The sequence below is a fragment of the Oncorhynchus masou genome, chromosome 12, assembly GCF_036934945.1.
Source record: "Oncorhynchus masou masou isolate Uvic2021 chromosome 12, UVic_Omas_1.1, whole genome shotgun sequence".
NCBI classification, from domain to species: Eukaryota; Metazoa; Chordata; class Actinopteri; order Salmoniformes; family Salmonidae; genus Oncorhynchus; species Oncorhynchus masou.
In genome coordinates this window covers 68,512,028-68,538,870 of record NC_088223.1, presented here as the reverse complement: position 1 = coordinate 68,538,870, position 26,843 = coordinate 68,512,028, and the positions used below count along the sequence as shown (strand labels likewise).

General features: G+C 39.4%; 1 protein-coding gene across 2 annotated transcripts; it reads right to left on the bottom strand.

Annotated features, from left to right (window-relative positions):
• Window positions 1-944: 944 nt before the first annotated feature.
• Window positions 945-22,913, bottom strand: LOC135550718 (protein FAM114A2-like). Of its 2 annotated transcripts, none has more exons than XM_064981768.1 (14): window positions 22,817-22,913; window positions 16,994-17,290; window positions 16,014-16,113; window positions 15,721-15,825; window positions 15,453-15,544; window positions 15,216-15,350; window positions 14,953-15,111; window positions 14,277-14,400; window positions 10,482-10,567; window positions 10,168-10,266; window positions 9,937-10,076; window positions 9,687-9,759; window positions 3,508-3,561; window positions 945-1,715 (listed from the first exon to the last, which is right to left on the bottom strand). In XM_064981768.1, exons 2-14 carry the CDS (start codon window positions 17,276-17,278, stop codon window positions 1,614-1,616), a joined length of 1,554 nt encoding a protein of 517 aa, XP_064837840.1. In that variant the 5' UTR covers window positions 17,279-17,290; window positions 22,817-22,913; the 3' UTR covers window positions 945-1,613. The 2 variants fall into 2 exon arrangements, with proteins under 2 accessions (XP_064837840.1, XP_064837841.1); XM_064981769.1 differs by having other exon boundaries at window positions 16,994-17,267.
• Between the last annotated feature and the right edge of the window lie 3,930 nt (window positions 22,914-26,843).

The following is a 26,843-nucleotide window of genomic DNA, read 5'->3' as shown; positions in this document are numbered from 1 at the left end:
GCGACCTGTACGTCTCGCTGGCTGGCCCTCGCTTCATACTCGTCGCCAAACCCACTGTATCCATGTCATCTACAAGACCCTGCTAGGTAAAGTCCCCTTTATCTCAGCTCGCTGGTCACCATAGCATCACCCACCTGTAGCACGCGCTCCAGCAGGTATATCTCTCTGGTCACCCCCAAAACCAATTCTTTCTTTGGCCGCCTCTCCTTCCAGTTCTCTGCTGCCAATGACTGGAACGAACTACAAAAATCTCTGAAACTGAAAACACGTATCTCCCTCACTAGCTTTAAGCACCAACTGTCAGAGCAGCTCACAGATTACTGCACCTGTACATAGCCCACCTAAAATGTAGCTCAAACAACTACCTCTTTCCCTACTATATTTACTAAATGTATTTATTTAGCTCCTTTGCACCCCATTATTTTTATTTCTACTTTGAACATTCTTCCACTGCAAATCTACCATTCCAGTGTTTTACTTGCTATATTGTATTTACTTTGCCACCATGGCATTTTTTTGCCTTTACCTCCCTTATCTCACCTCATTTGCTCACATCTTATATAGACTTGTTTATACTGTATTATTGCCTGTATGTTTGTTTTACTCCATGTGTAACTCTGTGTTGTTGTATGTGTCAAACTGCTTTGCTTTATCTTGGCCAGGTCGCAATTGTAAATGAGAACTTGTTCTCAATTTGCCTACCTGGTTAAATAAAGGCGAAATAAATAAATAAAAACTTTATAGTTGCCAATGTGGTTGGTTTCATGTCATGACCCTATATATATCAAGGTTTCAGCACAATAATTTCCCAATTATCCAGGAGTTAATTGGTTTGTAAAAGTTTTTACAAATGAAATGCTTTATAAATTGTGTCACATTTCCTCAAATCTTCAACTGGATGGACGTTGGTATGCCACAATAATCAATGCGAAGCTTTAATAGGATGTTGTTTAAGACATTATCTTTATTTGAAAAGTGTAAAAATACCTGACTTAAAATAGCTCAAAAAGTCCAAGGAAAACCTGATACAGTTCGAAGACACAGATGACCACAATCACTTTTCCTACTAAGACACAATTACAATAGTTGTCATCATTCAAGTACTAATATTCTGGTTATACAATTACACCTGAAGATAAACAGGGAGGCATGTGTGCCAAAGCAATATCACACTAATTTGCAATACAGACACCTGAAGTACTTATCCTAAAGGGGGTTATCCTGAAGTCCTGGTGTTATGAATAATGCATTGAATCATGGTAATTGTGAGACATGGAAAAGTCTATATTCAGAATTTCTCAATTAATGTCAGTACATAAGCACAGTATTTGTATGAGAAACGCAGACATCAATGTCATTCAAACATGTCAGCTCTAGACTCCTCAAATACTGTACATTGGTATATCTACTGTGCTGTACAACAACAGCACTACCAATACTCCACAACGAGTAAACACCGTTTGTCAAAGGTACATTTCTTCGGAGGCGTGGCACTTTAGATAGGCTTCGAAATGAATATAAAATAAGGCTGAGGAAGTATTTTTAAAACCGCAATGACATGTCAATGCTTTTTGTCAGGGTCCCTTGTTTGCACAGCTGGCAGAGAGATGTAGTCACTGTTGGTTAGAGTTAGCACTACTTTGAATGTGGGACACCTCTAACACAGGCATGAGGAGCTGGAAGGAATCCTGGATGTACGATGCACTGTTTGAAGCCTAAAGAAGACAAGATACATACAGTACATAGATACAGTTGAAGTCGGAAGTTTACATACACTTAGGTTGGAGTCATTAAAACTCGTTTTTCAACCACTCCACACATTTCTTGTTAACAAACTATAGTTTTGGTTAGGACATCTACTTTGTGCATGACACAAGTCATTTTTCCAACAATTGTTTACAGACAGATTATTACACTTATATTTCACTATATCACAATTCCAGTGGGTCAGAAGTTTACATACACTAAGTTCACTGTGCCTTTAAACAGCTTGGAAAATTCCTGAAAATGATGTCATGGCTTTAGAAGCGTCTGATAGGCCAATTTACATAATTTGAGTCAATTGGAGGTGTACCTGTAGATATATTTCAAGGCCTACCTTCAAACTCAGCGCCTCTTTGCTTGACATCATTGGAAAATCAAATGAAATCAGCCAAGACCTCAGAAAACAAATTGTAGACCTCCACAAGTATGTTTCATCCTTGGGAGCAATTTCCAAATGCCTGAAGGTACAACATTCATCTGTACAAACAATAGTACGCAAGTATAAACACCATGGGACCACGCAGCTGTCATACCGCTCAGGAAGGAGACGCGTTCTATCTCCTAGAGATGAATGTACTTTGGTGCGAAAAGTGCAAATCAATCCCAGAACAACAGCAAAGGACCTTGTGAAGATGCCGGAGGAAACAGGTACAAAAGTATCTATATCCACAGTAAAACGAGTCCTATATCAACATAACCTGAAAGGCCCCTCAACAAGGAAGAAGCCACTGCTCCAAAACCCCCATAAAAAAGCCAGACAACGGTTTGCAACTGCACATGGGGACAAAGATCGTACTTTTTGGAGAAATGTCCTCTGGTCTGATGAAACAAAAATAGAATTGTTTGGCCATAATGACCATCGTTATGATTGGAGGAAAAAGGGGGAGGCTTGCAAGCCGAAGTACACCATCCCAACAGTGAAGAACGGGGGTGGCAGCATCATGTTGTGGGGGTGATTTGCTGCAGGAGGGACTGGTGCACTTCACAAAATACATGGCATCGTGAGGCAGGAAAGTTATGTGGATATATTGAAGCAACACCTCAAGACATCAGTCAGGAAGTTAAAGCTTGGTCGCAAATGGGTCTTCCAAATGGACAATGACCCCAAGCATACTTACAAAGTTGTGGCAAAATGGCTTAAGGACAACAAAGTCAATGTATTGGAGTGGGCATCACAAAGCCCTGACCTCAGTCCTATAGAAAAAGCGTGTGCAGAACTGAAAAAGCGTGTGCGAGCAAGGAGGCCTACAAACCTGACTCAGTTACACTAGCTCTGTCAGGAGGAATGGGCCAAAGTTCACCCAACTTATTGTGGGAAGCCTGTGGAAGGCTACCCAAAACATTTGACCCAAGTTAAACAATTTTAAAGGCAATTCTGCCAAATGCTAATTGAGTGTATGTAAACGTCTGACCCACTGCGAATGTGATGAAAGAAATAAAAGCTGAAATAAATCATTCTCTCCTATTATTCTGACATTTCACATTCTTAAAATTAAGTGCTGATTCTAAGTGACCGAAGACATGGAATTCTTACTCGGATTAAATGTCAGGAATTGTGAAAAACGGAGTTTAAATGTATTTGGTTAAGGTGTACGTAAACTTCCGACTTCAACTGTACATAAACGATGCAACACATTTGTAAATCTGTCACACACACAAACACACAATGTTATGATTCAGCTTTCAGTAGGAATGAAGAGGATGTGATATGCAGCAATGTACGATAATTAATTCGATACAAACCTCCAAAAATACTCCCGTTATGAGTGGATTAAGGACATCTCCATTTTCATTTGACTGCAAAAAACAAAATATTTTGGTCTTATTAGTCAGTGAACTAGGAATCTTATACACCTATTAAAGGGATACTTAGGGATTTTTGCAATATAGCCCTTTATTTACTTCCCCAGAGTCAGCTGAACTCACTCACGGATACCATTTTTATGTCTCTGCATCCAGTATGAAGGAAGTTAGAGGTAGTTTTGCGAGCTAATGCTAAGTAGTGTTAGCACAATGACTGAACGTCTATGGTATCTACTAGCATGCTTGAAAAAGAAAAGGAGAGCTTGGATGCAATAATTGTATAATTAACCTTTCGACAGACAAGCTGTCTTCATCAGTGTATAATGACAAACACTGCGGTTCACTAATTTATATACTTGGAAAGAACACACACAGGTGTAATCATGGCCAAGTGTTGCTTGATTTTATTGGTTGATTTACAGATGTAAATAGAACATGTGAAAAAAACAAAATTCATTGCATTAACGCTAGTTAGAGACAGATCAAAAAGTGCTGGGGGGTAGTGGCGAGTCCAACTCAAGGTGTCATAAAAAAAAATTTGCACTCCCCTTCCCAAATTTACAAATATTTTCACATGACCCTCCCCCTTCATAGAATTATCTCAAAATAATGTTTATGGCCACAAAGAACAATAACTGTAGAGAACCTGTGTTTATAAACATGGATATCGACTTAGACACTTCAGCATGCAGTCAATGCCACGCAGGGCTACGGGCCAGAAGGATGAGGGTTCGTCAAACAACACAGACGAGCTCACTCTCCCTGCGTTGGACTGGTAACCGGAAGGTTGCGAGTTCAAACCCCAGAGCTGACAAGGTACAAATCTGTCGTTCTGCCCCTGAACAGGCAGTTAACCCACTGTTCCCAGGCCGTCATTGAAAATAAGAATTTGTTCTTAACTGACTTGCCTGGTTAAATAAAGGTAAAAAAAACAACAACAAAAAAACACCTTATTTACATAAGTATTCAGACCCTTTGCTATATGACTCAAAATTGATCTCAGCTTCATCCTGTTTCCATTGATCATCCTTGAGATGTTTCTACAACTTGAATGGAGTCCACCTGTGGTAAATTCAATTGATTGGACATGATTTGGAAAGGCACAGACCTGTCAATATTAGGTCCCACAGTTGAGAGTGCATGTCAGAGCAAAAACCAAGAAATGAGGTTGCAGAAATTGGCCGTAGAACTCCGAGGCACAGATCTGGGGAAAGGTACAAAAAAATGTCTGCAGCATTGAAAGTCCCCAAGAACTCCGGATCCTCCATCAATCTTAAATAGAAGAAGCTTGGAACAACCAAGTGTCTTCGTAGAGCTGGCCAACCGGCCAAACTAAGAAATCAAGGGAGAAGGGCCTTGGTCAGGGAGGTGACCAAGAACCCAATGGTCACTCTGACAGAGCTCTAAAGTTACTCTGTGGAGATGGGAGAACCTTTCAGAAGGACAACCATATCTGCGGCACTCCACCGCCAGGCCTTTATGGTAGAGTGACGCCTGCTTGGAGTTTGCCAAAAGGCACCTAAAGACTCTTTGCCTTGATGCCAATTGTCATGTCTGGAGGCAACCTGGCACCATCCCTACGGTGAAGCATGGTGGTGACAGCATCATGCTGTGGGGATGTTTTTCTGCAGCAGGGACAGGGAGATTAGTCAGGATTGAGGCAAAGATGAATGGAGTAAAGTACAGAGAGATCCTTGATGAAAACCTGCTCTAGAGAGCTCAAGACCTCAGACTGGGGCAAAGGTTCACCTTCGAACAGAACAACAACCCTAAGAACCCAGCCAAGACAACGCAGGAGTGGCTTCGGGACAAGTCTCTGAATGTCCTTGAGTGGCCCAGCCAGAGACCGGACTTGAAACTAATCAAATATCTCTGGAGAGACCTGAATAGTTGTGCCGCGACGCTCCCCATCCAACCTGACAGAGCTTGAGAGGACCTGCAGAGAAGAATGGGAGAAACTCTCCAAATACAGGTGTGACAAGCTTGTAGCATCATACCCAAGAATTGCTGCCAAAGGTGCTTCAATAAAGTACTGAGTAAAGAGTCTGAATACTTCTGTAAATGTGATGAGTTTTTTTAATTAACAATAAATTAGCAAACATTTTGAAAAACCTGTTTTTCTTTATCATTATGGAGTATTGTCTGTAGATCGATGAGGGAAAAAAACTATGTAAGAAAATGTGAAAAAAAGTCAACGGGTCTGAAAACTTTCCAAATGCACTGTATACAATATTTGAAACATATTTTCCACAAACAGGTTTCTGTACCAATGCACTACACAACCAATAAACAAAGCATACAGACTTTGGGCACTTCAAAATCATGTTTTGCGTTTTCAACACCAAAATACACGACTGTTTCGTTTGTCAGTTTGTTGTTTTTGTTCAGTATTCATCTTTATTAAAATGATTATGAATACGTATCACGCTGCACTTTGTCCTCTTCTCCCGATGACAAACGTTACACAGCCTCAGATTTCAGTCCAAATAAATGCTTCAGAGTTAAAGTAACAGACACATCTCAATATCAACTGTTCAGGGTAGACCGTGTGAATCAGGCCTTCATGGTCGAATTTCTGCAAAGAAACCACTACTAAAGGACACCAATAATAAGAAGAGACTTGCTAGGGCCAAGAAACACGAGCAATGGACATTAGACCGGTGGAAATAAGTCCTTTGGTCTGATGAGTTCAAATTTTACATTTTTGGTTCCAACCAGCTCCAGGCTGTGTAAGGGCTATTTGACCAAGAAGGAGAGTGATGGAGTGCTGCATCAGATGACCTGGCCTCCACAATCACCCAACCTCAACCCAATTGAGATGGTTTGGGATGAGTTGGACCGCAGAATAAATGAAAATAAGACTAAGTGCTCAGCATATGTGAGAACTCCTTCAAGACTGTTGGAAAGGTATTCCAGGTGAAGCTGGTTAAGAGAATTCCAATAGTGTGCAAAGCTGTCATCAAGGCAAAGGGTGGGTACTTTGAGATTCTTCATACTTTTTTGATGACGACATGATTCCATATGTGTTATTTCATATTTTTGATGTCTTCACTATTATTCTACAATGTAGAAAATAGTTTAAAAAAATAAAGAAAAACCCTTGAATGAGTAGGTGTCTCCAAACATTTGACTGGTACTGTCAAATATATATATACATATATATATATATATAAAGGAAGTGAAGTTATGGCCTAAACCCAGAAAGATAGAGATATGCTGGTGACATGCTACAACACCAACATGCATTTCTTTATGTGAGATGGCTACTGCATCTACTATACAGGTATAGACATACAGAGGTAGGGTTATTTGTACATTTTCGATCCAAATATTTTATATAAGCATTATATTGTTTGATTATATGAATACTCTGGTAGGCCTGAAACAGCTGAGGCGGCATTGGTACGCACTACGCTCTTAAACTCTTGATGGTTGCTAGTCAGTGCCCTGTTACAGACATGCTGACAATTCTAAACTTTGCAAGGCATGTCACTTGGCCCATCTCTTCGCATAGCCCACCAGTAAGAAATACCGTGGGAATAAATATCACTGAATGACGAAAATATTGGAATAAAGAAGGCTAATGCAATTGAAGGCATGTATCGAACTGTTGCTTACTGAAACTCCCAAAGTCATCTTATCATTGTAATACATATGAAACAATAGCCTTCTGTTTGTGGCACACTGGTCTCATAGACTAGACGTACATCTGTGATATCCAGATTAGTATGATATGCACAGCCAGAAGAGGACTGGCCACCGCTCGGAGCCTGATTCCTTTCTAGGTTTCTTCCTAGGTTCCTGCCTTTCTTAGGAGTTGTTCCTAGCCACCATGCTTCTACATCTGCATTGCTTGCTGTTTGGGGTTTTAGGCTGGGTTTCTGTATTGCACTTTGTGACATCGATTGATGTAAACAGGGCTTTATAAATACATTTGATTGATGTTACATTTGGTATGGTTACATTAGAAAGAAGGTTACTTAAGGCAAAAACAAAAGTACGGTGGTGGTCAGGGTGGATGGGTGTGAGTATAATGTGAATGTCTTGCAACCCAAAGGTTGCGAGTTCAAATCTCATCATGGACAACTTTAGCATTTTAGCTAATTAGCAACTTTTCAACTACATACTAGCTACTTTGCAACTAATTAGCAGGTTAGCTAACCCTCCCCTTAACCCTTTAACCCTAACCTTAACCCTAACACTCAGTTTAGCTAACGTTAGTCAGCTAGCTAATGTTAGCCACCAAGCCACCTAGCTAGAATTTGTAACATATTGTACATTTAGAAAATTTGTAACATACAATACACATTGTAATTCGTAATATATCATACAAAATGGGTGATGACATCCACAAATGAATACATACCATATCATCCTAAATGGAGTGTGAATAATATGTAATTATCTGAGACCCCGTTGTGTGTGGTCAACTAGATGATCATTTCAGCATGATTTTGATTGGGACAGAGACATCGCGATACATTTATCAGTGTAAGATTTTTGTTTTCACTGAATCACCGTTTGGATATTGGTTAAGCTACAATTAGTCTGGGAAAATGTTAGCTAAATTGCTGTGAGTGCTGCTCATTGTCATCTTGTATAGTTGTCTCAATTATTAGAAAATGTTGCCATGATATGTAGTTTAACAAGTGGATTATTTTGCTAGCAGTCGCTTAGTAGCCTAGACCTACTCCCGACCAAAAACCTGTGACTTCACTGACTTCTCATCCCTAATTGCTCCTGAAAATTGCTCTGAATAAGAGTATACTAAATTACTAAAATGTAAACGTAAAAATGTTGTCTGATAATTAATCAATGTGATTTTATTTCACTGAATTTCCATCTGTACAGGCTATTTGGAGGCGGTATAGCTCAACTATTAGTTTGCTCATCTTGGGGCGGCAGGTAGCCTAGTGGTTAGAGCGTTGGACTAGTAACCGAAAGGTTGCAAGATTGAATCCCTGAGCTGACAAGGTAAATATCTGTCGTTCTGCCCCTGAACAAGGCAGTTAACCCACTGTTCCTAGGCCGTCATTGAAAATAAGAATTTGTTATTAACGGACTTGCCTAGTTAAATAAAGGTAAAATAAAAAACGAATCTATCACTGATCAGAAACATTTTCTGTGACAAGTTGTGTGGGAAAGATATTATTTGTATTTCATTCTGTTATATTCTTACTATAGTATACACTGAGTATACCAAACATTAGGAACACCTTCCTAAGATTGAGTTGTCCCCCCCCTCCCCCTTTTGCCCTAAGAACAGCCTCAATTCGTTGGGGCATGGGCTCTACAAGGTGTCAAAAGCGTTCCACAGGGAGGCTGGCCCATGTTGACTCCAATGCTTCCCACAAGTTGGCTGGATGTCCTTTGGTTGGTGCACCATTCTTGATACACACAGGAAACTGTTGAGGGTGAAAAACCCAGCAGTGTTGCAGTTCTTGACACAAACCATTGCGCCTGGCACCTACTACTGTTCAAAGGCACTTAAATATTTTGTCTTTCCCATTCACCCTCTGAATGGCACACATACACAATCCACGTCTCAATTGTCTCAAGGCCAACCCCATCTACACGGACTGAAGTGGATTTAACAAGTGACATCAATAAGGACTCATAGCCTTCACCTGATCAGTCTATGTAATGGAAAGAACAGGTGTTCTTAATGTTGTTTATACTCAGTATATATGTGTGTTGACAGTAATCGGGTAGGTTTGTCTTGTCTGTTTAATCAACAAAATAACAAATTATTGAATTAATTTGGATGGCGCAGCCATTGCTGCACAGACACGTACTATAGGCCTAATTAAACTCAAGATACGCCTACCCACATCTGCACACCACAACTACGACTCGTCCCCGGCATGCCGGCATGAAAGGCATAAGAGGGTTATATAAACATCACCCTATCTGTTTTGTTTACAGGAAAAATACCTTAAATCTTATGCAAAAGCAGTTTTTGTGAAACTCAAAAGACAGTTTATAGTGAGGCATAGTGAGGCAGTACAATTAAGTTAACATCTGAAGCTGAGTTCTGTGAATGTGGCTTCCAAGAGTGTAAGCTTAGTGACAGGCGAAATATACTTTGTGATATAGTTTGTATAGAATCACTACCTTACCCCTATTGTGGTTAAACAGGAGGTGAACTTCTTGGAAAGCAGCGATATCTCTTTACACAACACAATTGTTATTCTGTAAGAGGAGAACAAAATGTTGAGTTCGAGCACAATCGCACACTGGAATATGACAACAATGAGGGTATCAATACACACACGTTATGTCTGAAGGTTAGGGATGTGTGAACCAGAGCTATATCTATGACTAGTAATATAACACTCTGTAGATGGCTGATGGTGTGTAGGAACTTACTGCGAGAGGATTTTGGCCTGCTCCAAAGTGATGACCTTCTGGTTGTTACAGAGCAGGATCATCTCGGCCACTTTGTGGAACTGCTCTATGGATCTGGCTGTTAGCTCTGCCAGGCTTTTGATGGCTGACGAGTAGACATTCTGAGAGGAATCAACAACATCCACATCAGTAGTTACAACAGAAAGAAGCTCCATTCCAATAGTCACAATGTCAGATAATAATTTTGCATACCTCAACAGTATAGGTTTTTGCCACTTCCTCTTCATTCCTTTCCTCTTCCTTTATGGGTTTGGTCATTTGGGCAATCTGGTCACATGCATTCTTACACACCTGATGAGTGTTTGCAGAGAGAAAATAGGTTAGAGATTAGTGATCTACCATGCCGAAAAAGCAAAGTCGAGGAGTGCTCAGTCCTTTCAAAACGCAGTCCTGCCAAAACTCTCCAGAAGATGGCAACAAACACTGCTATATTATTGTACCACTAGCATGAGGCCGTAAGATCACTGGCTTGAAATTCAACCAAAACAGAAATGTATTGTGCCAACCTTGCCAAGTTTGTCAGCTGTTGTGGGTATGTGTAGTCCATCAAGGGCATCTGTTAATTCCCTCAGAAACTCAGCGCCATCTTCATCTGAAAATAAATATGAATAAACAAAATGTATTGCTTTTGCTCATTGTATTTATCACACAAACATACTGCCATCTTTCCCTAAAACAAGATAACAATGCTGATATTTTTCAGTTGAATTATCACCCACAGAAAAAAAAAATAATAGAACAAAAGTATTTTGTTTCTGTTGTGAGTACAGTGGTGACCCATCATTCTGGGCAGGTAGGGCAGAGACCCACCTGTTTTGAGTCCTACCTGTTTAGCAAAAATATATACAGTACCAGTCAAAAGTTTGGGCAAATCTACTCATTCAAGGGTGTTGCTTAATTTTTTACTATTTTCTAAACTGTGAAGCATTTATTTGGGCTGCAATCTAATGAACTTGTCCTCTGCAGCAGAGGTACAGTGGGGCAAAAAATATTTAGTCAGCCACCAATTGTGCAAGTTCTCCCACTTAAAAAGATGAGACAGGCCTGTAATTTTCATCATAGGTACACTTCAACTATGACAGACAAAATGAGAGAAAAAAATCCAGAAAAAAATCACATTGTAGGATTTTTAATGAATCTATTTGCAAATTATGGTGGAACATAAGTATTTGGTCAATAACAAAAGTTTATCTCAATACTTTGTTTTATACCCTTTGTTGGCAATGACAGAGATCAAACGTTTTCTGTAAGTCTTCACAAGGTTTTCACACACTGTTGCTGGTATTTTGTCCCATTCCTCCATGCAGATCCTCCTCTAGAGCAGTGATGTTTTGGGGCTGTTGCTTGGCAACACAGACTTTCAACTCCCTCCAAAGATTTTCTATGGGGTTGAGATCTGGAGACTGGCTAGGCCACCAGGGCTTTGAAATGCTTCTTACGAAGCCACTCCTTCATTGCCCGGGCGGTGTGTTTGGGATCATTGTCATGCTGAAAGACCCAAGATTTTTGTTCTCATTTTGTCTGTCATAGTTGAAGTGTACCTATGATGAAAATTACAGGCCTCTCTCATCTTTTTAAGTGGGAGAACTTGCACAATTGGTGGCTGACTAAAAACTTTTTTGCCCCACTGTAACTCTGGATCTTCTTTAACTGTGGCGGTCCTCATGAAAGCCAGTTTCATCATAGTACTTGATGGTTTTTGCGACCGCAAGTTCTTGAAATGTTCTTGAAATGTTCCGGATTGACTGACCTTCCTGTCTTAAAGTAATGATGGACTGTCATTTCTCTTTGCTCATTTGAGCTGTTCTTTCCATAATATGGACTTAGTCCTTTACTAAATAGGGCTATCTCCTGTATACAACCCCTACGTTGTCACAACACAACTGATTGGCTCAAATGCATTAAGAAGGAAATACATTTCACAAATGAACTTTTAACAATTAACACCTGTTAATTGAAATGCATTCCAGGTGACTACTTCATGAAGTTGGTTGAGAGAATGCCAAGAGTGTGCAAAGCTGTCATCAAGGCAAAGGGTGGCTACTTTGAAGAATCTCAAATAAAACATATATTTTGGCATTAATTCATGTTACATCAGTTTGCAAACAATGTAAACAACTATAATAATTGAGTTAATAAAGCCACATACTCTCTTTCTTGAGTAAGGCAGCTCCAAAAGCAGGTGTTTCAGACTAACTCAGTGCTTTCAGTGGTGGAGGGGCAGCCAGCGAAAGCACAGAGCGTAGGCATTGGTAATGTCCTCTAGTTGCACTGTGATTGGCTTAGTGCTCGGTCACTCATGGGGACACTGCAGAATCTACAGGGAGAGCTTGGCAGTTCAAGCCCCCTTGGGTGCTGTCATAGATTTACAATAGAGGTTCCCATCCAAGAAGGCTCAAGGTCATTGGCCACAGATAAAATGACTTCAAATCACATTATATCTACCATAGCTTTGATTGGACTGATCATGTCAACATCATACCTTCAAAATCTTAGCTAGACAAGCAAGCTAGCTAGCTAGCTAGACAAGCAGTCATCATGAATCATGTAGACAATCTACTGACAAATCCTTTTCAATTTATGTCATGTGAAGAGAAATTATAGATATAACGTATTGGTGCTCATCGGCCATAAACATTACACAACAAGTCGGAAATCGCAAATTTCAACAATGCAACGCAACAATGAGTAGCTTTGAAGAAATCAGTGGCTAACTGCAAGCTTTGCAAAGCAATCAGTCTTTTGTTTCCCCTGCCTGCTATTTGGCGGAGAGAGTGTGTGGTCCAAGTCTGGGTTTAAGGATTTAAAACATCTGTCTGAAAGGGTCTCTTTTCCGAGCTTAAAAGGATAAATATGCAACACCATGTCCCAGAAAAGGTTGAATACATTGGCTATACTCTCAATCCAGCATAACTTCTGCCGCGTTCAAAACAACTGGGAACTTGGAAATTTCAGACTCCCGAGTGTTCAAGACAACTGGGAAAAAAACAAGCTCCGACTGATAAAACTACATGTAGAATGGTCATCCTCTAAATGGTCCTCTTTCTAAAGCTCCGACCTAAAGATCACTGGCGTCATGATTCGTTCTAGTTTTTTTCCCAGAGTTCCCAGTTGTCTTAAAAGCACCATAAATCCAGAGAATGCCAGACTTTGATGACAGTTTGCCCAGAAGGACAGCTCGCTTGCTCATTAATGTCTTTATCGAAATTACGGCTTGACTCTTATCAGCTCATCGTTCCCTTATGCCATAGTTTGTACATCTCAACTGTTATATTGCTTATATAGGTATATCTCATTAGTATCTTATTCATAATTTTCGGCAATGTTGAAATTATGCAATTATGTTGTGGTCTGTAATCATGTTTGCCAGTGACAGTTTCTTCCCATTCAGATATATATTTATTTTCAACAAAAAGTTCAGTAATAGACCCATGTAATTCCAGTTGATATTGTGAGGGTTGTTTTGTTTGCGCAATGCGCTGTCTGTGCGTCGGTATTGTGGTAAGTGGATCCTCGTGATTGTATTTTCCTTCCTTTTTAGACCACATAGGCCTAATAAAATACATAAAATGTTAGGCTAACCGTGTTGCTCTCTCTCTCTCTGTGTGGTGACTTAAAGAAGAGTAGAGTTAAGGCCTGAACATCTTGCTGAATTTATCTAAACTAACATCTGAATTTCTGTCTGTGTCCATTTTGAAAGTGCAGAATGAAGGCCTACCTCGTTTGCTTGCACTTGCTAATACTTAGAGCTAAGTGTTAATGATAGAAGAACAAACATTATGAATTTACTGAACATACATTTTATAATGTTTGTGTATGGTTCAAAAGTAAAAACTAATTTGTTATTATTGAAGGAGAATGCGGTTCTTATTGAGTTACACAAATCCACAAAAAGTCAGTGGAAACCATATTTATTTAAGCAAGTCAGCCATATCAGCTATGTCTTTTAAAAAGGCAGTAAATGAGGTTGATGGAACTGTTTTCCTGCCAGACTAGGCTCCACTGAAAGCCAGGTGTAGCGGTGGTACGGATTCACTCTATGGTGCTGAAATTAAAGCTCTGCTGTTGTGACAGCTTTATGTAGGCCCTAACAGTTTGTGGGCACTGTTTGTCACTGTTATAGTGCTGTTTAATGTATTGTTTAATGTTGTGTAGTGGCTTTGTTGGCACGCATCTAAAAACAAATTGGCTGCCCCAGCAAGATTTACATGCTAAAATTGTCACTGTTTGAGTACTTAAAGACTGTAAATGTAACATTGTGATAGTAGACTTTATGTGACTGTTCTGTGAGGGTAGGCTACCTTTCTTTTCTTCCACCTCCTCGTCATCAAACTCTACCAAAGAGAAGGGTTCCTTGATGAGCTTCAGGTCCTCTTTAAGTTGGGCCAGCTCCTCTCCAGACAGAGTGGTTAGAACAGACTTCACCTACACCACACAACATACAACTGATTCAGTCATAGATAAGATCTACTAAAATGGGTAGGCAACTAGATTCAGTGTACAATTGGTACACTGAAAATTGACTACAGCTCGGCCCAAAAAGAGATTGTATTTAAAAATAACAATTTTATACCTTGAGACACAATGAGACATGCTCACATATGTATATTTTTACTTTATTTGTGGGAATACTTGGGAACAGATTTCCTAAATTAAACTCATTTTTAGCTGAATACTTGGTGATTTTACAGTCTTTTTTTTATCAACCCCCCCAAAGAAAATCACTTGCTAGCCTGTTGCTAGCCCCTGTACTAAAAGAAGCCAGGAGGATTTTAAAGTGCCATGGACCTGTTTTTATATTTGAAGAGGTTGCAATGGCTGTAGGTTCTCCATTTACAAGTGAGCAAAAATACAGCTAACATGATGTTGTATTAATTTCAACGGAAGGCTGTGTGCTGTGTGCAATCAATAATGTTTTGAGGCTGTTTACTTGTTTCTTTGTACGAGGTACCAAATGTGGAACTTGCTCAGTATTACCTTTGATTCACTCTCCCTTGAGAGAATCTCCAGAGCTTCCAAGTGGGCTAGGCCCTGGAATTCATCGAACAGCATTCCGTAATGGGCCTTCTTTTCCGTGTCGAAGGAAACCTCCCTGGCTGTTTGATGCTCCTCACGCTCCTTGGCCTCCCGTAAGACCTTCAGCCAAAGCAAAAACCTTATTCAATCTTGGTCAGAAAGCTTTCGAATGCAAATAAAGTGTAAGCACAACACTGGAGGTCGCTTCTCTAACATTCATTCACCTGAGAAAGAGTGTTAGTCTTGATCATCAGACCCTTTGTTTTCTTGAAACCTGGATCTCCCTCTGCTATGACATCCATGGTCTTCTTGCCTATGAACTCCAAGGCATCCAACCCCCCTGTTAGGACTGTTTTCCCCTGGAATATAGATATTTAAGTCAGTAACCAAGTCAATTTTGCCCATAAACAACATATTATGAAGGTAATCGTCAAAAAAAGCAGAGAAGCATTGTTTCTTACAGTGCTTTGAACAACACTGCTGAGGGATGAGAACATTCCCATGGCTGATGCTCCATCTCCTTTCCCTTTATCAGTTTCATTACTGGGTTCACCTAGAAGTAATATACATGTCAGACATCAACCTACTGTGCATAGTTGCAACAGTGAAGTACTCTACATCTCCACAACAAACGCATCCTAAATATACTAAGGCTTATCACGGCTGATGCTAAATCCAGAGTGATGACTCGTGTTGATAATGTTGATGACCAGCGTGTGCTATCATTACCTTCTTGTTTAATTACCTCCTCTCTAATTGGTGCAGACAGCTCTGTGGAGCTGGGGATTCCCAGTGAAGTCTCTGCCTTCTCAATAGCCTGGGTGATCCCTTGGCCTCAGAATGAAAAGAAAGGAATACATTTATTTTTAGATCTTTGAAAGTGTACCTATGCTGACTGAAAGAGCAGACATATTGTTTAACATGACACCATAATGATAATACAAACTGACTATTACTCAGACAGAGACAAACCAAAAACTCTGACATTAAAATATGTACATCCATTTTTTGGATCTCCTCACCTACAGTGGCCACAGTGGCCGAGGCCGTTGACATGATGGACTTTCCCCAGCTCCCCCAGTAGCCCCATCCTCCCCGGGCTACTGTCAACTCAATGGATCCCTTCAGGAGAGTGAGAGATGGAGAAAGAAAATGTTTGTACCGGACTCTACCGTTTGTAGCCTATACGGCTATAATAAAACCTAAACCATATCCAGACCTTAAAAGGGACAATCAGCAGTTGCTACATCAGTTGTTTTTGTTAGATATACACTACCATTCAAAAGTTTGGGGTCACTTTGTTTCTGGCCATTTTGAGCCTGTAATTGAACACACAAATGATCAATTAGCCTTTTAAAATGATAAACTTGGATTAGCTAACACAACATGCCATTGGAACACAGGAGTGATGGTTGCTGATAATGGGCCTCTGTGCACCTATGTAGATATTCCATTAAAAAAATCTGCCATTTCCAGCTACAATAGTCATTTACAACATTAACAATGTCTACACTGTATTTCTGATCAATTTGATATTATTTTAATGGACCAAAAAATTGCATTTCTTTCAAAAACAAGGACATTTCTAAGTGACCCCAAACTTTTGAACGGTAGTGTAAATGAGTTATATGTACCCACTAATTCTTGAAGAATACAACTTATAAATGCATCATGAGCTTAGTTGCACTGTCATCCCATCAGAACCAAAAATATTACTTTGTTTTACTCAAATGTTTATAAGCAAAGTAAATATTAACAAGCACTACATAGCCTCAAAACATGGTTAAAACTATAATTTTGATATCATGGATGGTCGGTCCCTGCATCCATAGCTCTATCTATGAATTTGAGAGAAAAAAATTCTCCAGACCCATCCCTCAGCTTCTTACCAAAACAGTGGCGGGAGCACGCTTTGTTATTGTTTCAACTGCTGATTGGTCTTTTAAGTTTAGAAGTGAAGCTTATTGAATCTTTCACCCAGCTGTATCACATCATGTCTTACCTTGGCTGGCTCTTCTTCTACTTTGGGTTTCTCCTCCTGAGTCTCCTGGACTTCAACTGGAGGTTTTGGCTCTGGTCTTTTCCTGGTCTTCCTTTCCTTTCTGGTCGGGGTGACATCTGTGGAGTTATCTGTGGTGCTGTCTCCAGTTGGTATCTGTGGAGAGCTGTCTGGTGTCTGTTGAGCACTGTCTGTTAGTGTCACAGGCATGGGTTGCTGCAGTGGGGCCTCTGTCTCTGCGAACTCAAAACTCCCAGCAGGGTCACTGGGGACTTCGCTGTCCGACATATTAACACATACCTGTTGTTATTTGATGAAAATAAAATAAGAACTTCATGTGCAATGTACAATGGCAACTAAAAACAGGTTTAAAAAGGACATTCTATCCAATCATTAAGCTGGAGGTAGAGGTCTCGTGCCATACTGACAAGGCATTTTCTTGCAGATTTAGTCTACCTTGATAGCTAGATTAGCTAAATGACAGATTAGGTACTGATACTCAGAAACTAAGATAACAGTTGTCTGAGCCAAACATAAGATGGCAAGGTAGGCAGTGTTACATAAAACACATTCAAGTGGAAGTAATTCTACACTCCCTGGAGGAATATTACTTGTATTATTATTATTTTTTACATTTTCTGACAAGCGAGCACTTCAATGCCTACTTCCGTGGCCTCCTACTGCTCTTAAATGCAGGAAAACTAATGCACGCTTTTCAACCGATCGCCGCCCGCCACGCCTGCCCGTCTGGAATCACTACTCTGGACGGTTCTGACTTAGAATATGTGGACAACTACAAATACCTAGGTGTCTGGCTAGGCTGTAAACTCTCCTTCCAAACTCACATTAAACATCTGCAGTCCAAAATTAAATCTAGAATAGGCTTCCTATTTCGCAACAAAGCATCCTTCACTCATGCTGCCAAACATATCCTCATAAAACTGACTATCCTACTGATACTTGACTTCGGCGATGTAATTTACAAAATAGCCTCCAACACTCTACTCAGCAAATTGGATGTAGTCTATCACAGTGCCATCCGTTTTGTCACCAAAGCCCCATATGCTAACACCACTGCGACCTGTACGCTCTCGTTGGCTGGCCCTCGCTTCAATTCCTCATTTGGCCACCGTGGCCACCTGGAGGTCACAAGATACTGACTGGTTTTCTGATCCACGCCTTTAACTTTTTTGTAAGGTAGCCATGACCAACAGATGCCTATTCGTATTCCCAGTCATGTGAAATCAATAGATTATGGCCTAATGTATTTATTTCAGTTGACTAATTTCCTGATATGAACTATAATTCAGTAAAATCTTTTAAATTATTGCATGTTGCATTTATATTTTTGTTCAGTGTAAATACCACGGGAGTCCTCTTACATTTGGGAACATCACAGTCCAAACAACCATTAAAAGGAAGGCTCTTTCCCTCAGTTGCCCATGCACACCAACAACAACAAGATCAACAACTAACGCTAGCAGAGCGAGATTAGCTAAAAATCTAATCTGGGATAAACCCCTCAAACTTGTTCAGCTAGTTGGCCTTCAAAATTGCACTGATAACCGATGGAAAATAATAACCCGCTTGTCCCGTTGTCAAGGAAGTGAGTTTGTGTTTATACAGGACCTCCCACCCCCAACTACAGTCAATCAATCATGTCAATGTGGAGCCCTCAATATTGTTAAAACATTTTGGATGTGCACAGTGATGCGGTATGGAGTGCAATTTGGCCTCTGCGAGACAACGCAAATACGTCACACCCTCCACCAAGAGCCCTTACAAAAAAAGATGGCAGTTTTGAATCTGCAATAAAAGTAGTTGTTGACTGTGTTATTTTGGACACAGTAATTGCAGAATAACTACAAAGTACTACAGTTGAACTGCAGCTATAATTCACTGTAACTGCAGTTGCATTGCAAAAGTACTGCAGTGAAAAAAAGTGTTATTTTTGATGCAGTATTTGAAGTTATACTGAATTCTGACTGCAACCTTTTTTCGTAAGGGAGCCTCCAACCATATTTTCGGATTAAGTATAAATTGGCTTTGACTCGATTGCATATCTTACTGCTTTCTTCCTGCTTCCATGCACTGTGCTTTCCTGACGCCAAATAATCAGCATTTCTTAATATTAATTCAACGGATTGTGGTCAGTGAAATATGGTGTTAAGAAATTGCATACCTACTGTTAATAACAGTATTTATGAAAATGTATTACAAGTTCATAATTAGATGGTCATTTTCCATTACGAAATATGGTTGGAAAAAATACTTTTTATCATTATTTTGGTGCAATGTTTTCATAAACCATGTACCATGTTGATTGGCACACAAAAAATGTTGACGTTCGTCACATTACTGCTAAATAATGTGTTTGTCATGATGTGCGCACTCTGCAGTTTCAAAATAATCCAAAGGGTGTCAGCCTAGACCACAAATTAATGTTTTGCATGAAACAATGTTCTGTTTATGTGCAATATAGCAGGATTGGGATTTTAGGCTGCCATTTTTAGGATTAAGTTGGAACTGAGTAAACCCACATTAGCAGAAGGCTTATATTATACATGTAGAGTGGGGGGACACAGACAACTTTTGCAAATAATACGTACAAACTCATGCACCAAACACGCTTGAAAATAATAATTTTATATTATTGGGGTAATAAATCAGATTCCAAGGTCAATTATTTCTACCTATTTAATTACACAAAAACAAATATACCCCCTCCAACCCCTCCCTTCCCCTGAGGAACCTGAGAAAGTTTGTGGGTTTTACGCTTCACAATTTTACACAAATGTACATACCAACATACACCCTTTTGCCAACTAAATATTCACAATGTCTGTGAGTTATATTACACAGTAATAGGATGTTAGTCCATCCATGCAGATTAGAAATTAAACAAAATTATACTGTAGGTAAAAAAATCCCAAGTCTTTGTGTGTGTTACGTTACAACAGTGAAAGAAAGCTATTTTCCTGTTGAGGGTAGCATCAATCTACATTACCTATTTGTCAGCTGTGCAAACCTGTTTATGATTTCACTCTATTCCAAGCCTGTTAACTATATCTTTGTCAAATGTCAAGACAGCCTGGTGATGCATTCTATCTTGGGTCATTGTGCTCCTAAACCAGGTATGTAGACATCTTAACGCACTGAAAGATCTCTCATAGCTGCTAACTGGGTTGGTCAGCGCAACCTGTATAATTGATTTCAGTGATTGGAACATACCAGGGTCTAACAGTGAATACAGTTTATACTCACAGGACATGCCAGAAGTGGAATCTTTTTTGGGGGGTACATCCTATGGCTTGAAAGGACTATGATACATGTGTGTCTTGTGTGGGCCTTCCCTTTCCTGTGTTCTCCTCTCTCGCTCCTCCCTTTTCCATGCTGTCTGAAATTGTGCTTTTCCTGAATCCACTATATTATTACAATGAATAGTATCAGTACAGTTGCACAATGGAGTATTCTGAACACAAAAACAGAGAGCGAAAGAGAGAAGCAATATGAAGAACTGGAGAACTGTTATATAATATTTACCTGAATTGAGCTAAAGGTAAAATATGGGATAATTTATGTTCCTTAATGATAATAGCAGTTCAAGCAATCTTAAATCTTATGAACATTTAACTGTCTTAGCTTATCACTAACCACGATATCTGTGTGTTCTCTCTCTCTCTCTGTTCTACTGTACGCTCCTCTGTCGCTTTATGTAGATGCAGAATAATATCAGTGCATTTGCAATTGTGGGCAAAAGACGTGGGGCTGAGCCAAAATCATTCGGGGCTTGCATAGGTCTGGTGAAGTCAATGGTTCAAGTTCAACATAGCTAGCTATCTAGCAAAGCAATTCATGTTTCTTGCCAGCCAATCAAATGACACCTGCATCTTTAGCTGTAGCCACCAAAAAAAGATACATGGGGGGAAAGTCAGTTACTCACCCACTCCTCCAATGACAAGACATCCTCCCAGCAGTTAGCTAGCTAATGTTAGGCTCCTTGTTTTCAGCTTGCTAAATAAATAAATATCTACATAAATAGATACGCTAGCCTAGGGGTGTCAAACTCAATCACCGAAATGGCCATATTGAAAAAAAACAACGTTTATAAAAATAAAACGTGCATCTGCGACCCCAAACTGGCCATTGTTTTATTAAAAACAAATGCTGTATATAGAATTTTAACATATTTAAAAAACGAGATAAAAAACATTCTCCGGCCTTTGCAGATGTGAATAATATGCTGCGACCCTAATGAAAAACGAAATTTACTCCAAACAAGAACGTAGCTATAGGTTGTTGTAACATTTAAATTTAAAACATGTTTTACATTTTTTTTGCAATGCATGGATCACCGGTGTGGTTGAATGTAGCACTGCTGTATGGTGCACTCAAAATGTATTGTAGTTGAGTAGCCAGCCTAGGGTACTGTTGAAATTTGCTGTGAAAGGCCTACATGTTTCTCCTTTGCATGGTGTTTTGTTGCAGGTCTACTTTTTTGGTTATCCATTGTCAAGGTTTAGAAACCAAAGCCATACTGAAACCAGTGTTGCCAACAAATTTTCAGGGTAAGTTGCTAGAGGCAGGTTGATTTGTTGGTAAAAGTTGCAAAATGACGTTGTGATGTAATTGCGTGATAACGTAAAACTGCGTCATTACGTAGAATACAAAATAACGTTACTTAAATTGACTGGCCATCTCGGCAAAAAATATGATTTGACATTTGTTCCGGTACAGACTCGCACTATTTTCCGTACTTCTGGCTGTACAATTTTGATTGATGTTTTAAGTTCTATTCAAGCTCAAACATTCGTATTCATTGGGTTTGGCTCGTCGAACCCGTGCTACTGCTGATGCAGTCAGCCAAAAATGATTTGCAATTTGCTGAAATTGCTGCTGCCTGTGCACCAGCTGAGCGCCTGCTGGTGACGTCACTCACAATGCACTTTTGCAGCCAGACACGTGTGTTGTGACAGAGAAAATCGTTTTTGTGTCATTTTGAGGGGAAATGTGTGCATTTTAGCGTTTGAGTGACTTTTCAAAAGTTGCTAAAAGTTCCAAATAAATGTTTAAAAGTAGCCAAATTTGTTGCTAGGTGCTGTTTGAAAATAAAGTTGCCAGGGTAGTCTGAAAAGTTGCTAAATCTAGCAACAAAATTGCTAAATTGGCACCACTGACTGAAACATTTTAGTAGCCTAGCTAGTACTGTGGCATCTGTCTGTACACGTTCCCGCCACTGCGCGAAATGTATTGGCGAATTATATTAATCATGCATTGAACCGCATCCGTCTATTCTACCAAAAATGCCTTACTGTATGTCATGGAATTTTGTGTCAAATATAACCTATTTTTAACACCTCGTACAAAATTAGTTTCGAAGCATAAACTGGGAAATGTATATTTTTGACTGATTATGATTGTCGGTCTGTTTGTTTCATATCTGTTTCATATCAGGGGCGGCAGGTAGCCTAGTGGTGGGCCAGTAGCCGAAAGGATGCAAGTCGAATCCCCGACGTGACACGGTAAAAATCTGCCCCTGAACAGTTCCTAGGCCATCGTTGTAAATAAGAATTTGTTCTTAACTGACTTGCCTAGTTAAATTAAAGTTGTAAAGACGCTGTCAGTTCCACGCTAGAAACTAGCTTGTTTTTAATCTAATATTGCTATCATTTTTTCTAGAAATGTGGCAGATAAAATTCTACGAAATAAGCTTACGAGCTTGTTTTTAATCTAATATTGCTATCATTTCTTCTAGAAAGGTGATACAAGTCTACGAAATAAGTTACATTGTTTAAAAAAAGGCTACAAACTATTGACGTTACAAACCTAGCAATTGTATCCGAAAAGTCATAATATTCTTGATTTTATTCTTTATCTTGCAAGGGCTTGTGCTACTAGCCACGTCACACGATGATTTGTTTGGGTTGAGAGTTTCCTCTACTGCTAGACGCGTGGATTTCCTGTACAAAATAGTACACATCGCCACCTGCTGAGCGGGAGTGAAAAAACATTCGCCAGTTGGTTTAATTAGTTTATTAGGGCCAAAATCAAATTACCAAAGATAGCGCCTAGATAACTAGAGATAACAACTTGCAATATAATGAACATTGTAAATGTCAATCAGCATACTGTACTTTGAACGTCTATGTTGATCTATCTATGCAGATTCTGACCACCATACATACAGTGTCTTCAGAATGTATTTACAGGCCTTAAGTACCAGAGTGACCACATGTCGGGGACAATCCTGCATTTTGGCCTTTAGTTCCGGGTCCCGTAACTAAACTATAATGTCCTGCATTTTATCAACAAATTCAAGCACCACTAATTTAGGAAAACAAGGTTGATTTGTCCCTTTTTTCAGTCAGACATTCTAAATGGTCTATTATAGTCATGTTGCACTTATGAAAATATATCTACTGGTGATGTTAAACCCTTCTCAAATTGTTTTTTATATCTTATATTCTGCGCAGCGCAAGAGGAGACAGGCCAATATCATAGGCAACAAATGTTTATCAAAATCCTTTCGAGCTAAATTCCAGCTAAACTTGGAGAGGACAGTTAGGTGTAACTACGTACAAAATGTGTGCTTCTGATGAAGAGCTACAAAAGTAGCCTAAGTAAATGGCATTATTAGACTAAATGCATATTCCCATGAAAATGATTGAGAACAAATGATTGGCATACGATGCTGCCAACATGTTGTATTCATGTAGGCTACACTATCGCGCGAATGTCCCACAAAATCATTCTGTTGGGTATTTTAAATGTGGTCACCCTACCCTTGACTTTTTTTCACATTTTGTGTACATGGATTAAAACATTTACATTTTTGTCAGTGGCCTACACACAATAACCCAGAATGTCGAAGTGGAAATATGTTTTCAAAATTTGTACAAATGATTTAAATATGAAAAGCTAAAAAATCTTGAGTAAATAAGTATTCAACCTCTTTGTCATGGCAAGCCTAAATAAGTTCAGGAGTGAACATTTGCTTAACATGTCACATAATAAGTTGCATGGACTCTGTGTGCAATAATAGTGTTTAACATGATTTTTAAATGACTACTTCACCTCTCTACCCCACACATACAATTATCTGTAAGGTCCCTCAGTATAGCAGTGAATTTCAAACACAGATTCAACCCCAAAGACCAGGGAGGTTTTCCAATGCCTCTCAAAGAAGGGCACTTATTGGTTAAAAAAAATGAAAAAAATATCCCTTTGAGCATGTTGAAGTTACTGAATACACTTTGGATGGTGTATCAATGCACCCAGTCACTACAAAGATACAACGGTACAGGCATCCTTCCTACCAGAAAGGAAGGAAACCGCTCAGGAATTTCACCAATTGAGACTTTAAAATAGTTAAAGAATTTAATTCCTGTGATAGTAGAGAAATGTGGATGGATCAAAATATTGTAGTTACTCCACAATACTAACATAAATGACAGACTGAAAAAAAGAGCCCTATACAGAATACAAATATTCAAACATGTTTGCAACAAGGCACTAAAGTAATACTGCAAAAAAATGTGGCATATGTGAAAATAAATTATATATGGGGCAAATCCAATTCAACACATTACTGAGTACCACTCTCCAAATTTTCAAACATATGTTGACTTCATCATGTTATGAGTATGCTTGTAATCATTAAGGACTGGGGAGTTTTTCAGGATAAAAAGGAAACGGAATGGAGCTAAGCACAGGCAAAATCCTAGAGGAAAACCTGTTTCAGTGTGCTGTCCACCAGACACTAGGATATTAATTCACCTTTCTACAGGACATTAACCTAAAACACAAGGCCAAATCTACACTGGAGTTGCTTACCAAGAAGACAATTAATTTTCCTGAGTGGTTACAGTTTTGACTTAAATCTGCTTGATAATCTATGGCAATACTTGAAAATGGTTGTATCTATGATCAACAACCAATTTGATCTTGAATAACTTTTTAAAGAATAATGGGCAACTATAGTACAATCCAGGTGTGCAAAGCTCTTAGAGACTTAGCCAGAAAGACTCACAGCTGTAATTGCTGCCAAAGTTGATTTGAACATTTATTGTGTAAATCCTTATGTAAATGCATATTTATGTATTTCATTTTCAATAAATGTGCAAACATTCTAAAAATATGTTTTCACTTTGTCATTATGGGTTATTGTGTGTAGCTGGGTAAGATTATTTGATTTTCTAAATCCATTTTGAATTCAGGCTGTAGCTCAACAAAATGTGGAATAAGTCAAGGGGTATGAATACGTTTCTTTTAAAATCTCCTTATACAAACTTATACATATGAACAACAACTTACAGATGCACATAAACAATGACTACATCTCATCTGTCTAGACCCACATGCTCACACGCCCATCCCTAGTAAGTGCATTATTGTTTGCCACTTGGCCTTAATTGTATACATTTGTTTTTCTCGGTCGCCCATGCGATTTTTCCATTGTATTAGTGATTGCGGATTGATTGAGTTCCATGTTTTTAGGACACGTTTTTTCAAGTTGAGTGATGAGAAGAGAATCGTCCTGCCCATTGGGTATCTCACTACACCCCCATATGCCATGTCTTGAAATATGCAGAGAGACAGATTGAAAGTACATTTACATTGTATTATTCTGACAGACAACTTTCTAGCTCCGCCCACAACTTCCGGACTTTCTAGCATTCCCAGAAAGCATGGATTATGCGGTCATTATTATTTTCACACTTAAGATATAACTCTGCCGTTGTGTTGTATAATTTGTGGCTTTTGTCTCTTGTATAATAAATTCTATACATTAGTTTATACTGGATTAAGCGTACATTTTTGTTAACTGTAATTTCATTAGTTATGCTTCAACTTCTCCTCCATATTGTGCCAACATCAGTTCTTTTAAAATCTTGGTTCCAATAGTTTATATATTTTTTTATATATCTATCAAGGCACAAGGCAAGACCCAGATGCAGACACAGGAGGCAGATGGTTGGAGTCTTACAATATTTAATAATCCAAAGGAGTAGGCAAGAGAATGGTTGTGGACAGGCAAAAAGGTCAAAACCAGATCAGAGTGCAGGAGGTACAGAGTGCCAGACGGGCTCATGGTCAAGGCAGGCAGAATGGTCAGGCAGGTGGGGACAGAGTCCAGAAACAGGCAAGGGTCAAAACAGGGAGGACTAGAAAAAGGAGAATCACAAAAGGAGTACGGGAAAAACACGCTGGTTGACTTGACTAAACATACAAGACGAACTGGCACAGAGCGACAGGAAACACAGGGATAAATACACTGGGGGAAATAAGCAACACCTGGAGAGGGTGGAGACAATCACAGGAACAGGTGAAACAGATTAGGGCGTGACAATGTCATTTTCTCACTCAAGTAAGATTCCCTCAAGGTTGCTCTGATGTCCAAAACATTTCAAAACTACATTTTGTGATATGTAACTTTTAAGTTGCATGTACAGTATTTTAAATTATCTACATTGGTCAGTCCAAAATTGTGCCCAACAGGTGGGGCGAAGGACACTGTCTACCGGTGTGTTGTAGCTATAGCCGGCTAACGTTGTCAACCCTGCCTCGTCTTCTGTGGGGTTTATCGGCGGTTGGCATCCAACGTTATGGTTCATTACCACCAACTACAGTTGGTGGTAATGCCCCATCCTCTATCAGGGTCATTACCCCTGCCTCTCGCCTATGTACCGGAGTCACAGCTTAAAAATGTACTAATAGAAGTATAAAGAGGTGTTCCTGGAGATGCAGGAATGCCCACATGCAGGAACGCCCTGAATTGCAGGCTGCAGTTGCACCCTTCTCGAATGCAGAAGCCACCAGTTACTGTTTGTTCATGAAGGTAGCTAAACAAAGA

What these genes read in the sequence shown, in the direction of transcription:
- LOC135550718 (XM_064981768.1), bottom strand. Translation starts at nt 17,278, where the DNA reads ATGTCGGACAGCGAAGTCCCCAGTGACCCTGCTGGGAGTTTTGAGTTC. An exon ending in GCAGTGTTGTTCAAAGCACT is followed by an intron (nt 15,351 to 15,452) that starts GTAAGAAACAAT and finishes TCTATATTCCAG; the next exon opens with GGGAAAACAGTCCTAACAGG. An exon ending in CAGGCCAAAATCCTCTCGCA is followed by an intron (nt 9,760 to 9,936) that starts GTAAGTTCCTAC and finishes CTCCTCTTACAG; the next exon opens with AATAACAATTGTGTTGTGTA.